The following is a 13,888-nucleotide window of genomic DNA, read 5'->3' on the forward strand; positions in this document are numbered from 1 at the left end:
GTAAAACCGTCCTCCACGACGAATACCCGTCCATGCAGATTAAAGAATCATGCAAAATATCCACGGTGGAAGACATCATCACCTGTCCATCACAAACGCTATAGACATCAGCGGTGTTATCCATAAACATCTGAAAACAAGAGCCGAACGCAGCCATATTTTACTAGTTGTAATATAATGCAGAGCGTGTGTTGTAACAAGTTTCTGTAGGCCTCCACTTGTAAGTTCACGGCAAGGTTCATCCATGAATCGGTGCGGATCTCAGCGGCTCTTTGATCTTTCTGAGAAAATATTTAGATTATGTGACAAGGCTTGGAAAGAAGGTAACTTATATAGTAAGTTTAACACGTGGATGATTTCAATTCCCAAGACTCTCTTCATTTAGCATCTGTGTACTTGTCATTCATCATTCATCAAAAAATAATTAAATAATCTTGAAACTCAAACTCTTGGTTATTTCTTATGACATAGTACATACACAATCAGGCATAACATAGTGAGGTGAAGTGAATAACACTGATTATCTCTTCATCATGGCACCTGTTAGTGGGTGGGATATATTAGGCAGCAAGTGAACATTTTGTCCTCAAAGTTGGTGTGTTAGAAGCAGGAAAAATGGACAAGCGTAAGGATTTGAGCGAAAGGGCCAAATTGTGATGGCTAGACGACTGGGTTAGAGCATCTACAAAACTGCAGCTCTTGTGGGGTGTTCCCGGTCTGCAGTGGTCAGTATCTATCAAAAGTGCTCCAAGGAAGTAAGTAACAGTGGTGAACCGGCGACAGGGTCATGGGTGGCCAAGGCTCATTGATGCACGTGGGGAGCGAAGGCTGGCCCGTGTGGTCCAATCAAACAGATGAGTAGCTCAAATTGCTTAAGAAAGCTGGTTCCGATAGAAAGGTGTCAGAATACACAGTGCATCACAGTTTGTTGCGTATGGGGCTGCATAGCCGCAGACAAGTCAGGGTGCCCATGCTGACCCCTGTCCACCACCGAAAGCGGCAACGGTGGGCACGTGAGCATCAGAACTGGACCACGGAGCAATGGAAGAAGGCTGCCTGGTTTGATGAATCACGTTTTCTTTTACATCACGTGGATGGTCAGTGTGCGTGTGCGTGGCTTACCTGGGGAACCCATGGCACCATGATGCACTATGGGAAGAAGGCAAGCCGGCGGAGACAGTGATGCTTTTTGGGCAATGTTCTGCTGGGAAACCTTGAGTCCTGCCATTCATGTGGATGTTACTTTGACACGTACCAACTTCCTAAGCATTGTTGCAGACCATGTACACCCTTTCATGGAAACGGCATTCCCTGGTGGCTGTGGCCTATCAGCAGGATAATGCTCCTGCCACAAAGCAAAAATAGTTCAGGAATGGTTTAAGGAGCACAAGTTTAAGGTGTTGACTTGACCTCCAAATTCCCCAGATCTCAATCCAATGTGCTGAACAAACAAGTCCGATCCATGGAGGCCCCACCTCACAATTTACAGGACTTAAAGGATCTGCTTAGTGCCAGATACCACAGCACACCTTCAGGGCTCTAGTAGAGTCCATGCCTCGATGGGTCAGGGCAGTTTTGGCAGCAGAAAGGGGACCAACCCAATATTAGGTCATAATGTTATGCCTGATCGGTGTATAAACCAAGCAAACTGATCACATCTCAAATGAGGACACAGGTCAAGACCAATGAAAAGCCAAATCACAAAAGATTTCAAACATAGCTTTTTATTTAACTCAAAGAGATGCATGTGTCCATTTCATTCAGAATAAAACTCATAACATCAAGTTTCCTGCTTATATTAGTTGCTAATACAGTGGTTTATTCTACCCATTCTCTCCCAGGGTGAAAAACAGCATTATATGATACACATCACTTAAAACCTGCTATCCGTATTGTTTTATTTTCTTGACATTTTTGAAAAGACATCTCATACGTGTGGGAATTGGAGAACTATTGTACAGTTTACAAAACAAACAAACAAAACTCAAACTGCCAAACTACAAAAAGAGTATCAAAACCAAAACTTTTGCTTTTCAAACTAAGTTGTATGACTTTGACAGTGATTACCCTACATATAAAGCGTACTAGTGTGTCATATTTCTCTGTATAAAAAAGTAAATCCCAGTGGTTTTCTATTTGTTTAGGACGGACTGTAAACAGTATATAAATGGAGGTTATAAATTACGCACCTTACAAACACAGCGTCTCTGCATATCCAATGACTATTTGGTATAACAAAGCTTCTGAATTGCATAGGGAAAAATCAAACAAAAGTTTTCAAACATTCATCCTCTTGAGTGTTTAAAACTGTGATTTATAAAAGTGTGACATTTCAGGGATCCAGGCCTGTTTTATAAGAATAGCAGTAACCTCTTGATCTAATGCAGAACACATACACCAATAAAAACGCACGGAAATAAATAAGCAATAAATAAAGCAGTAAATTAACATATTTTATAACAACATAACTAACAGTCTAGTGATTTAACCGACACACATGATCAATATATTCAACCAGGTAACTAAATAATATCTTTGCAGTAATTATAGCGTTTCCGATGCCTAAATGACAACGCATTTTGTTTTAATATTACTGTCTTTTCTGTCCAGAAACACATTAGCTGCTATTCTTTGATGAAGTTTCACTTTATTAAAGCTTTGATTGTGTTTTCAGCCTGTAGAAACGAAATACCTATACTAGGATGACATAACATGCATAACGCTCACACATTTTCTTCATGGCAAAAGTCCACAATGTGGAGGAACCGGAATAAAAGCAGAACATGTAACTGAAAAAACACTTAAATTCGTTAATTCTTTCATATTACAAAAACAAGACGCAATTAAGCACACCATAGTTATTTCTTCCTAATCACATCTATTATTTCACATATACCATTTTTACTTATATAATATGTTTTACAAAATACACCTGCTGTTATTTAAAAGTAATAGGGAGTAAATGAGTGTTTTTATTCAGTTTTCACTCTTTAATTGAAAAAAAATAATAAAAGAGTGAAACGGTACATTACGAAAGATTCAAGCTTAGGATTCATTCCAACTTTCTATCTTGGGAAGAGCCTTTATGCTGATGGTTTCTGGTCCCAACTGTATATTGGTCGGTTTAGAAAAGAGTAAAATATCTCTTGGCAATGAATTGGGGATATTTGTGTGAATTTGACTTTGATGAAACCCAAAACATACATACAAATTTGACGTTGGAATTGATTTGACACAAAATATACTTCTAATTATTCAGAGATTTAGTCAAAAAAGTTAGGTTCAATTATTAAGAGATGAGAGGAGCATTGGTTACCGATACCAACATAATCAGAAAAACACAAATGCGCTGATGTCAACCTCACAAAAGTGATAGAGAGAGATGACAGGCTCTCAGCCGCATCCCATCAGCTCTTCCCTTACCAAAGCCTTCGTAGAGCGGTCCATTGTTCAATCTGCAGGGGAATGGTTGAGAGGTTGAAAGCGACCCTTAGCAAGCACAGTCCTTGTTGGAGCGTTGTGGCTGCTCACTGAGCTGAGGGCCCTGCTTGTTTCCAACGACGGACGGATCCGACTCCAGGTTCTCTGACATCCTGTCACAGATTATGTCCACCAGACGCTCAAATGTCTGCTTCACGTTGATGTTGTCCTTGGCACTGGCCTCAAAATACTCAAAGCCTGTGACAGTTAAATAAGGGCAAAGACCAATAAAAGAGCCACAAATTAGGATAAGAGCTATAGGAAAACAGCATATGAAGGAAAGTCAAAAAGTGTCAAAAACATTCTGTTCAGGAAAACTCACCTAACTGTTCGGACAGCTGTCTTCCTCTCTCTGAAGCAACCACTCTCTCGTCTTCCATGTCGCACTTATTTCCCACCAGCAGCACTTGAGCATTGTCCCATGAATATGTCTTAATCTGTGTGGACCTAAGAACAATGAGAGGTCATTAGGAAGAGCTTAACTGCTTAATTACTGCTGCTGTAACTTATAGACACACATTTAATTTAAAAATACGTATAAAGTAAATGCTTTTGACATTGTGTCCTTGTGTACCAGTTATGATGTGGTAAAGCAACAAGTGACAAAAATTATTTTCATGTAAACATGAGTACTTATTAATGGTGCGCCATATCATACCATCCACGATAACACTGGTATAAATTTGATTTAAAAAAGTTTCATTTTTTAAATCAAAAAATCAAAAAAGCGACGTAATGACGTATACCGCATTTACGTTCCCTAGCCCGCACAACAACAACACCTGTCTGAGAGTAATCAGACATGTCAGCCTCCAATGACGATTTAGTACCTAAAAAGGGAGCTACTTGGTTACAAGAGGTCAGACCTCTTGACAACTGACAAAACATTGATAAGCTATCATTATTGATGTTTGCAACACAATATTTGACTGGAAGGGTAAAATTGATTTATGGTTATTTTTGTCAGTTAGTAGTGATGTAAACCCATCGTTGCTGAGAACTATAATGTAGTGATTCGTTCATTTTGAACAAATCTTTAATATGACTCGAGAACAACAGGTTGTCTCAGAGAGCGATTCGTTCATTTTGTGTTGACAGCACATGCGCAACATCCCATATGTTCCGTACAGGAAACAGAATTGATTAGTTAATCTCTAGAGTCTTCGGGTTTGAGTCATTCGTTCATCAAGTCCCAGCCCCATAGACAAGGCTATGCACTATGCAGTCACCAGTGATGGGAATAACGGCGTTATAGATAAACAGCGTTACTAACAGAATTATTTTTTTCAGTAACGAGTAATCAAACGAATTACTGTTTCTCCCGTTACAACGCCGTTAGCGTTACTGAGTGGGAAAAAACGCAGTGTTACTATAATTGAGCTCACTGAAGCGGTTTTCATCCGAACAGGCTCTCTGTCAGTCGGACCTGCAACTTTTTTTTCTCTGATTGGTGTGTGTGTGTGCGGGCGTGCATGGCATGTGTGTTGGGGGGTGGAACACATAACTGATGATGATTGGTGGGTGGGAGACAAGGTTGAGGTTGATAATGGTTGAGTTCTCACACACACACACACACACACACACACACACACACACACACGCACATGCACAGTCACACACACCAAGTCCTACGACTTCAAAGGTAGCTTTCCCAAACTGGAAGTGTAAGCGCTACTTTTCCCTCGTTGAAGTGAAAGGTAAGAATGTTTATGTAACGTGCAACTTATGCCCAGGAAGAAAGAGTCTCTCCACATCGATGGCAAGTAATTCTAATCTAATGAAGCGCCTCACATCATCACATGCCGTTTTTAGTGGCTAAAAACCCAGGTGATAACGTGAGCTCCACTACCAAAGGAGTAGTATAGTACTGATAATATTTACACAATATTTACACTACAGTAGGCCTACTGATAATATTTACAATAATGTATTGAATTTGATAGGTGTCTCACATTGTCCCACAGCAACATTACAATAGTGTACATTAATGTACAATGTTTTATAATAATAATTTATTCTATTTAGTGTCCAATTCATTCATTTAACATATTTAATATTAGGAGCATCCAAGTAAAAAAAAAAAAAAAAGTAACTCCGTAGTTACTTTCCCTGGTATTTAGTTGCTTTTATAATGATATAACTCAGTTACTAACTCAGTTACTATTTGTAAATAGTAACTAGTAACTATAACTACCGGTAATTACTTTTTTAAAGTAATGTGCCCAGCACTGGCAGTCACCGGAAACAGAAAAGTTTAGTTCATCTCTCGAGTCTTCTCGATCGAGTCGTTCGTTCAAGTCCCCATAGGCTGAATGCAGAAACGGTTCATCTCTCGAGTCTCATTCTTTTGTCACGTGACGTGACAGCCGTGTTGGATACAGAAATTAGTTAATTATTTTACAGTCTATGGTTAATTCCCAACCTTCCTTACAAACAAGTGAGTAGTTTTTTTAAATGTTTGTTTAGTTCAGTTTTTTAGTAGCATAATAATTTTCATATGATGAATGGACACATTGGATTGTTCAGAACGGATAGGCATAACGAATGTTTATTGCACATATCTTCTCTTCTGATGATTTTATAATAAATATATTACAACATGCAGTCAATAATACGACTAATGTATATGTTGCGAGACACTGAACAGCGAAGCGGTCACGTGAAAAAAGAACGAACGACTCAAACGAGAAGACTCGAGAGATAAACTAATCTTTTCTGTTTCTGGACGCATGTGTTACATATTAGGCTGTCACGGCCCAGATCAGACATGATGACGGAACTAACGGCTCGGACCCGAAGACACGAGAGGTGAACTAAACTTTCCAGGGAACAGATGTGTTTAAATGTGAAGTGACAAAAGAAAGAACGATTTGGATCGGGAGGTGAGGTGAACTAACAGACTGCATACATAGCCTGAAGACCCAGCTTAAGCAATTCATTAATCTTTCCTTTCTAAATCTAATCTTTTCTGGCTGCATTAGCTTATAGTTTATTTTTTATTCCAAAAGTACTAAATGTGTTGAAAAATGTAGCATGTAACATTTTAATTAGATTCTGCTGAAATGAAAGAAATTACTTGAAAAAAGATTAGTTCATTTTGCTGAACGAGATTCAAAGATCTGAGTCAGTAAAATGATCCAAACTTCCCACTACTAGTAGAGATCCAGTAGCTTAGCTATTTTATAGCTAAAAGTTGCAGGGCCCCGTTGATAGGTTGCTGTGCTCCTGAATGCGCAGCACAATCTCTGCTCTTTGCATGCGAGTGACACAGGCCTGCCTGCCTGCCTGTGTGTGTGTGTGTGTGTGTGTGTGTGTGTGTGTGCTCCACTCTCTGTTTGCGAGTGACGTGTGCGCTTCAATGAAAACAGCACATTAATATAGAACGGTGATTAATCTGACTTGGAACTACCTGTGCATTAAATTATTTTATTGCACACCTTCCAGCCAATCAGAATAGAGTATTCAGACAGACCATGGTATAATAGACTTTAGTTATTGGTAAACTAAAAGGTAAAGGAGTTATGTTATACTTTTACTTAAGATTTCCAGTGAAAACACTACCAACTTGTATCAAGTCTACTTTTTTTTTTTTTTTTACTTTGCTTAAATTTGACTAGTGCTGTGTGACTGTGTCACTTGCACTATAATGCTGCCGCTACCTTATGACAATAGATTTACACTTGGAATTAAGTATTCTGTCATCAATGACAGTAGCTCATTGGAAAAGGATGGAAAATGCCCTTCATTTTATTTGCACTAATAAATGCTGCAATCACCAATAAAACTGTTCCATATTTTTTTTATAAATTTATAAATTGTGGAGTGACGGGTTATAAGTGAAATAAATGATTGGAGAACCTCATATTACGTCACCATAATACGCTGACTCGCTGTGATCGTGTCATGTGTCATTGTGTATCAATTTTGTGTTCAGTGTGGAATCTATGGATACATTACTAATGGCTAGAATCATATCACACCAGGTTGTTGTAAATATATAGGTGTATGCTCTCAGGACAGCCTGCACTTTGACAGAAACTAGGTCACATCTTAGCAAATGTGTCAATTTTATGAAATACAGACAAATCTCGTACCAGTCCTGAACGGCATTAAAGGAATCCTCATTGGTGATGTCAAACATAAGAATGAAGCCCATAGCTCCACGATAGTATGCAGTGGTGATGGTCCTGTACCTTTCCTGCCCAGCAGTGTCCTGAAATATACAGCAGTTGGAGTGAAAATGCCTTGGTATAAAACACCACTTAACCAAAATCAATGAAACAGCTCTAACACAAAACTCAGAAAGACACAAAAACTGAAAATGCCAGGATGCTTTTGATAAAGTCCTCACCCATATTTGGAGCTTTATCCTTTTGTCATTCCGATAAATGGTCTTCACTTTGAAGTCTATGCCGACAGTGCTGACGAAAGCGGGTGTGAAGGAGTCATCAGCGTAGCGGAACAGGAAACTGGTTTTTCCGACACTGCTGTTACCAATGATCAGGATCTTAAACATGTAATCAAAGTTCTGATCCGCAGACTCTTTTTGTCCATATCGAGCATCATTTGCTGAGGCCATCTGCAAGCAACAATGAAACAGATTCACTGCAAAGAAGGTCATTCTTTAAAATTGCTATTCTGTTTTCATTCCGTACAGTTTAATAACAGTATTCTATTCAAGTATACATGAAATAGCATTTAAGTCAAATTTGAGTCTCAGTCCTAAATCCTTTTTAGGGGGTACTTGGTAATTATAATGTGCATGCTGCTTTTTCTTTTTTTTAATTGGGGTGAGAAAGTGCAATTTTTTTTAAAGAAGAATTTTCACAGATTATTACTACATCATGCCTTTGATATTCTGCTGTAAAATAAATGCAGAACTAAGGCTATTAGAAATCTGGGGAAAAAATAACTTGTGTGCATTGAGAAATTAAAGGCGCACTATGTAACTTTTCCGTCCGCTAGAGGTCGCCTATTCAAAACAAAGGCCTAGTTTGATGACGCCACGTTTGAGCGCAGAATCTTGGGAGTTGTGGTCTTCACCTCACAGCCGGTGGAAAAGAATCGGGATAGGACTCGAGCAGAAATCATGTTCATGGATGAGATTATTAACGTTACTGTAGTATGAAGCAGAGCAGGAGCTGAGCAAGGCCGCTGAAACGAACGTTAATAAGATGAACGCAACACACGCCTCACGAGCAGCGGGACTTTTATTATGCCACAGTCGCCGGCGCATCTTCCGCTTTTTCGGTCATGAGTATGAGGTAACGCAGCTCTGTTTATCATATTAGATGCATCTGAGTATGTTGAAAATTATGTTACGACGTTACTCTGTGCGTTCGCTCTGCGGCTGCTATGACACTTGTTCACAATGCAGGGAGAGTAAAGCGTTTCGGCAAAATAAAACCAGAAACCGAGGGTAACGTAGATATGACGCCATTGACAGGCGACTCCCTCACACTTCCCGGTTCCTTGGTTAAAATAGCAATTTTCTCACGATTTACAAGTAGTTTGGGATATTGCAAGTACTCAACTGGACAAAATATATAACACTGGCCTAGTGGTTTTTGGATATTTTACTGAATTTTTTTTACTTTTTACATAGTGCACCTTTAACAGATGTATAAACTGAGGCATATTTTAGACACTTTCTATGGTTAAACAAAGTAAAATAAAAACAAGTGGTTGTTATATTAATGCATAGAGGTAATCAATCAAAAATATATATCTGAAAAATGTAAAATGGTCAAGCAACCAACTGCATTTGGACAACTTGAGATGGACTAAACCATTTCATATTCTCTCTGAATAATAAACAATATGGTCATTCAAAATTGCAGATAAACAAAGCCTGAAAGCCTCATGAGAGTATAGGTTATTTTAGTGAACACAGAGACATTCATTTGCACAAAAGAATAGTAGAAACAAATAACTGCAGGATAATGTGTATTATTTTCCAATAAATTCCTCAAATATTTACAATGGAAACAATTAGGACAACTGACATTACTACAAGGTTGATTATTCATACTGTATCATTCAATATTGCACAATGGCATCAGAAACGGTTCCTGGCAATGTGTTGAAACAAATATGTTTTCCTATTCAGTCTGTTTGCTGAATTACAATTCATATTCAAATTGAATAGTGGGTGTAACTGGCACTATCCCTGTATCCTTCTGGATTGAGCTAGGCTGTCAGTGTAGCCAGGGATTTTAAAGGTTTTGTGCCGGCTAAACCCTGTGCTTAGCTGGCTGTCAGGAACTGAGCACACGACGTTGTCAGATAAAGATTAAGGCAATATTTCCCTTTTATAGTGGAAGACCAAGTAGTTTATTCCCATATAGGGACAAACAAACCTCTGAATGTTCATTCCAGCTCTATTCAGTCTGTAATTAATCAGGCCACCTTAGCAGACCCATCAAGGCTTAATTCAAACATATGGTTGAGACTTGGCGTACAAGATTAGAGCAGGAAACCGTTGCGTATGAAAAATGCTGCTACGTTCACAGTATACGGCAGCCAGTGAGAGCGAGTCTGCTGGCTGCTGTATGGTTGATAATGGTTAAGTCCGTACAGCTCTGGTTAGCATCTATCCGCTTAACACACGGACTGATTTCCATTTCCATTCGGGTCAGTGAGTGACTAACACCGCATCGATCAAACAAACAAACAGATAGCATCCATCATAACTGCTAGCTACAGTGTGCTGAGTGTCAAAAGCCAGTTGACATGTTTTAGCATGCAGCGATGGATTATACAGCAGAGGCTGTTTATGAGCCACCCCAGTTAGCGATGTCAAATGTAGGTTACGACGTTTTGAAATTAAAACCACTCATTTCCTAGTTTCTAAGCGACATCTTGGATCATTTCGAAATAAACGCAAGATTAAACGGCATGATGTTGCCAGAGAGCTTACCGTAAGAGGAGGTTTATTTGGTGTGGTTTGGATGCAGTTCCCAGGCTGTGCACCTGCGCTCGTGCTTTCGTCACTCGACTGGAGTCAGCTGGGGGCGGGGCTAAACAATGATTGACATGTGGATGAGCTAATCACACGCTCGCTCGGTCACCTTAGCGACATAGAGGTCTTCTGAATGCATGAAGCCACAAGACTTTTTAAACGTTTTTCTTTAATACTATGGAAGCCCATTTCATCTTAATTTTCTACAGCTCATAATGAAAATGTCAGAATTACAAACAGTCGGAATTATGACAAAAGGTCGAAACCTTTTATTTTTGTGACATAATTATGTTATAATTGACTTTTTGCCATAATTCTGACTTTTATATCATAATTATGATTTACCATAGCAAGATTTTCTCTCATGCGGCAAAAATGGGCTTTCATATAACACAATGAGTCCAGTTTACTAACATTTCTTGGTTTATTGGCATTGGGAACAGGAAAACAATCATAGCAACATTAGTAACAGCGTTGTGGTAAACAGTACTTTTGGGATTGTCAGATCTGCAACAGAAAGAGACCAAACAAATGTGTGCCACGTACAGTCAAGTCAAAACTTTGTATGGCCACATTTCTTTCACCACACGAAACGTTGCTGTAAAGAGCACAGACCGACATTAAGATGGACACAGCCAATAATTAAAAGCCCTGTTTACTTATGCATTTACTTACAAAGATTCACTGTATCCAATATTAAAATTAAAATTCATACCATGGTATAAAAAGGACACAAAAATCTGACTTACAATGAGCACATTGAGTCAGAAAGTCTGTTATTTATCATGAATAATCTTAAATAAAACAATCTTTTTGAATAAAGAAGAAAGAAAACTAAATGATCAAATCAGTATGTTACTGACAGTAGTAGATGTCATTGATGGAAATTAGCCAGTGGCAAAATGGAAATTACAGTACAGCATGGATCATGCTTGCTTGGCACTTGTACTGTCATTGGCTATGTCCCTGTGAAGAGCAGAGCACTGATCAATCACCAAAAACAAAAGAACACAAAATGTCTGGCACAGAAAACTAACTTTGGCTTCATTTCTCTTGCAGCGCACAGCTCTCGTTTTAGAACAAAATGTTCACTTTTGTTTAGACATCATACATTTGTAAAGATGTTATATACCTCACATTTTTCAGTGTGACCAGCACAGAAACAGAGAGAAAGTACACATGTGGTTTAAGGACACCGATCACTTCCTGTACAGCTAATGTGGGTTTCTGATCTAGCTCAGCCTTCCAGAGACCACCTTACAGGGCGCGTACACATGCTGGTTACCCTGCTGACCACAGCCAATCATAGCCTTCTGTACATTAACAATGACTCCAGCCCTTACTGATGGAGCAACGTTTGGCAATGACAAAGATATCTCTAAAGTGCTACCTGTTACATCAGAAGCAAGCCGTTTTAAAACCGTGACATACGACGTATTAATGCTTACGCTCATGCTTTTTGGATGAAGCAGAATAGAAAAATAAACGAGAAGCATATGTAAACCACGTGAATGTCATAAATTAAAGCAGCAATCCTACAAATAAAAGGTGAGAAGGGTTTTAAGTTCAAATTATAATAGTCAAATGAGTATCATCTGTGCAAAGGAACAACAATACAAAGCCACGGTGTTCAGCTGGAGTCGTAAATCCTATCAATGTGGCTCCAGTTCCACTATTAAGCACTAGGTGGCGTCACATACAAATACAAAAGATCACAATCATGGCTCGACTTCAGTCTACCGATTTAATAGCGATCCAAGGAAGACGGCGGGTACCCTCAAGCTGTTTGCTACATGAAAGCAATCGTTTCTTTGAATCCTGAGTTGTTCTGTTGTGTTAAGGTTAGGTTGTTTTTGTTCAGCTAATAATAGACCAGCTTTAAGTCAACAGTGTATCTTTTAAAAAACATTTTAGTGCACATACGTCTCACATAAAAAGTGTCCTGTCTCACATAAAAAGTGTCCTGCTTATCAATCAATATGTTCAGACGGCTCTCAAAGGTCCACTTGTTTGTTAACTTTAAACCCGGGATGTCACAGGAAGACACATTTCCTCTCAGTCCATATCACACAGGCAGTTTACACTTAGACTGCATGACAGTAAAGCCAAACGGCATCCCGAAGTCATGAAACTGTTGAGAATGTTTTAAGAAAGCTTCCTGGTTTGACAGTCTGTAGAGTAAGAGATCTCTCCAGTGCAAGGTTACTACTGTATAAAAAAAACGTCCTGTGGAAGCTTTCCTACCTCTCCTTTGCTCTTCTGCACTGCCTTTGCTCTTTCGCCTCTGCCCGAGGAAGCTAAGAATCGGATGGAGAGGGATAGGGAGGTTGTGAAGAAGAGGTACAAAAGAAAATGGAAACTAAATGAAAAAGTGCAGTAGTGTTATGTTCCCAGGCGCAGACACGATACGCTTTTCCCTTCTTGGTCAAGTTCTCTATCTTCATCACTGTCTGGCAAGTCGCCCATCCTAAAAGACATTGTCCTGCAGCCAGGAGAGCGGGCGGTCAGGTTGGTGTGCTGTGTGCGGGGAGTCAAAGACGGATGTTTGCCTTCTGGATCTGTCCTGGAGGAATCCTGTGTGATGGTAGGGAGCTCTTCGTCCACCGGACTTTCAACGTCAGACTCCCCTTCCTCTTCCAAGGTCAGTTCGAATTGGAATTTCTCCCCCGCTGAGGCAATGCCTCCACCCATCGCTCCCATCCCAACCACACCGCCCTTGTCCTCAGGGGTGGAAGTGGGACTGTGAGGGATCAAGCTCTGGTACCACTCACGATTGTCCTCCAGCGTGTCGAGAATCTCCTGGGCATCAGGGTGAACCAGATCCGCCCAGGTCTCCCACAGCGGGTGCACGATGTAGTCAATAAAGCCCACCTGTTGGATGAGGCATACACAGTAAATATGAGTTCGTATCATTCTACAAAAAGTGGATTTTCACTAATAATTCATAATTGTATACAAGTGCTGGTACTCATGTTATGTGTGTGTGTATATATATATATATATATATATATATATATATATATATATATATATATATATATATATATATATATATATATATATATATATATATATATATATATATATATATATATATATATGAATGAAGACTTCAGATGAAAAAGCCTCTAAGTCCGTCTGACGTTTTTCTTTAAAATAAGCATTTTTGTCAGGCTTCTATGTATAGGTTTTTACCTAAGTACCGGTACTTCTGAATGGGCTGAGGCTGGAATTTAGTGGGTTTGAAGTAATAGTATGTTTAAATAGTATATTTTATAAACGTATATTATATGCAGAGAGTATTCACTCAGTATCGTTATCTCATTTTTGACCAAAGTGGCTTTTAGAGGCTTTTGCATCTGAACTCTTCATATATACACATACACATATATAGGAATTTTATTATGGTGCTCCAGAGTGCTGATCAGGAATCACTGTTATTTTAGT

The 13,888-nt window shown here is 39.1% G+C and overlaps 2 protein-coding genes across 11 annotated transcripts in view; both read right to left on the minus strand.

Moving 5' to 3' along the window:
• Positions 1-1,703: 1,703 nt before the first annotated feature.
• On the minus strand, positions 1,704-10,483 carry rab3aa (RAB3A, member RAS oncogene family, a). Its single transcript, XM_079819805.1, has 5 exons — positions 10,400-10,483; positions 7,832-8,059; positions 7,575-7,693; positions 3,803-3,927; positions 1,704-3,678 (listed from the first exon to the last, which is right to left on the minus strand). The coding sequence occupies exons 2-5, from the start codon at positions 8,057-8,059 to the stop codon at positions 3,491-3,493; spliced, it is 660 nt and encodes a 219-aa protein (XP_079675931.1). The 5' UTR covers positions 10,400-10,483; the 3' UTR covers positions 1,704-3,490.
• A 365-nt stretch (positions 10,484-10,848) lies between these two features.
• The window catches only part of pde4ca (phosphodiesterase 4C, cAMP-specific a), a gene marked incomplete at its 5' end in the record, with an annotated part of 50,352 nt that continues 47,312 nt past the window's right edge, over positions 10,849-13,888 (minus strand). For all 10 annotated transcript variants that reach the window (XM_079819809.1, XM_079819806.1, XM_079819810.1 and 7 more), the window contains one exon: positions 10,849-13,312. In XM_079819809.1, the coding sequence (XP_079675935.1) occupies positions 12,824-13,312 (489 nt within the window). In that variant the 3' untranslated portion in view covers positions 10,849-12,823. The remainder of the gene's footprint in view (positions 13,313-13,888) is intronic.

The sequence above is a fragment of the Gobio gobio genome (assembly GCF_949357685.1).
Source record: "Gobio gobio genome assembly, chromosome: 6".
Lineage (NCBI taxonomy): Eukaryota > Metazoa > Chordata > Actinopteri > Cypriniformes > Gobionidae > Gobio > Gobio gobio.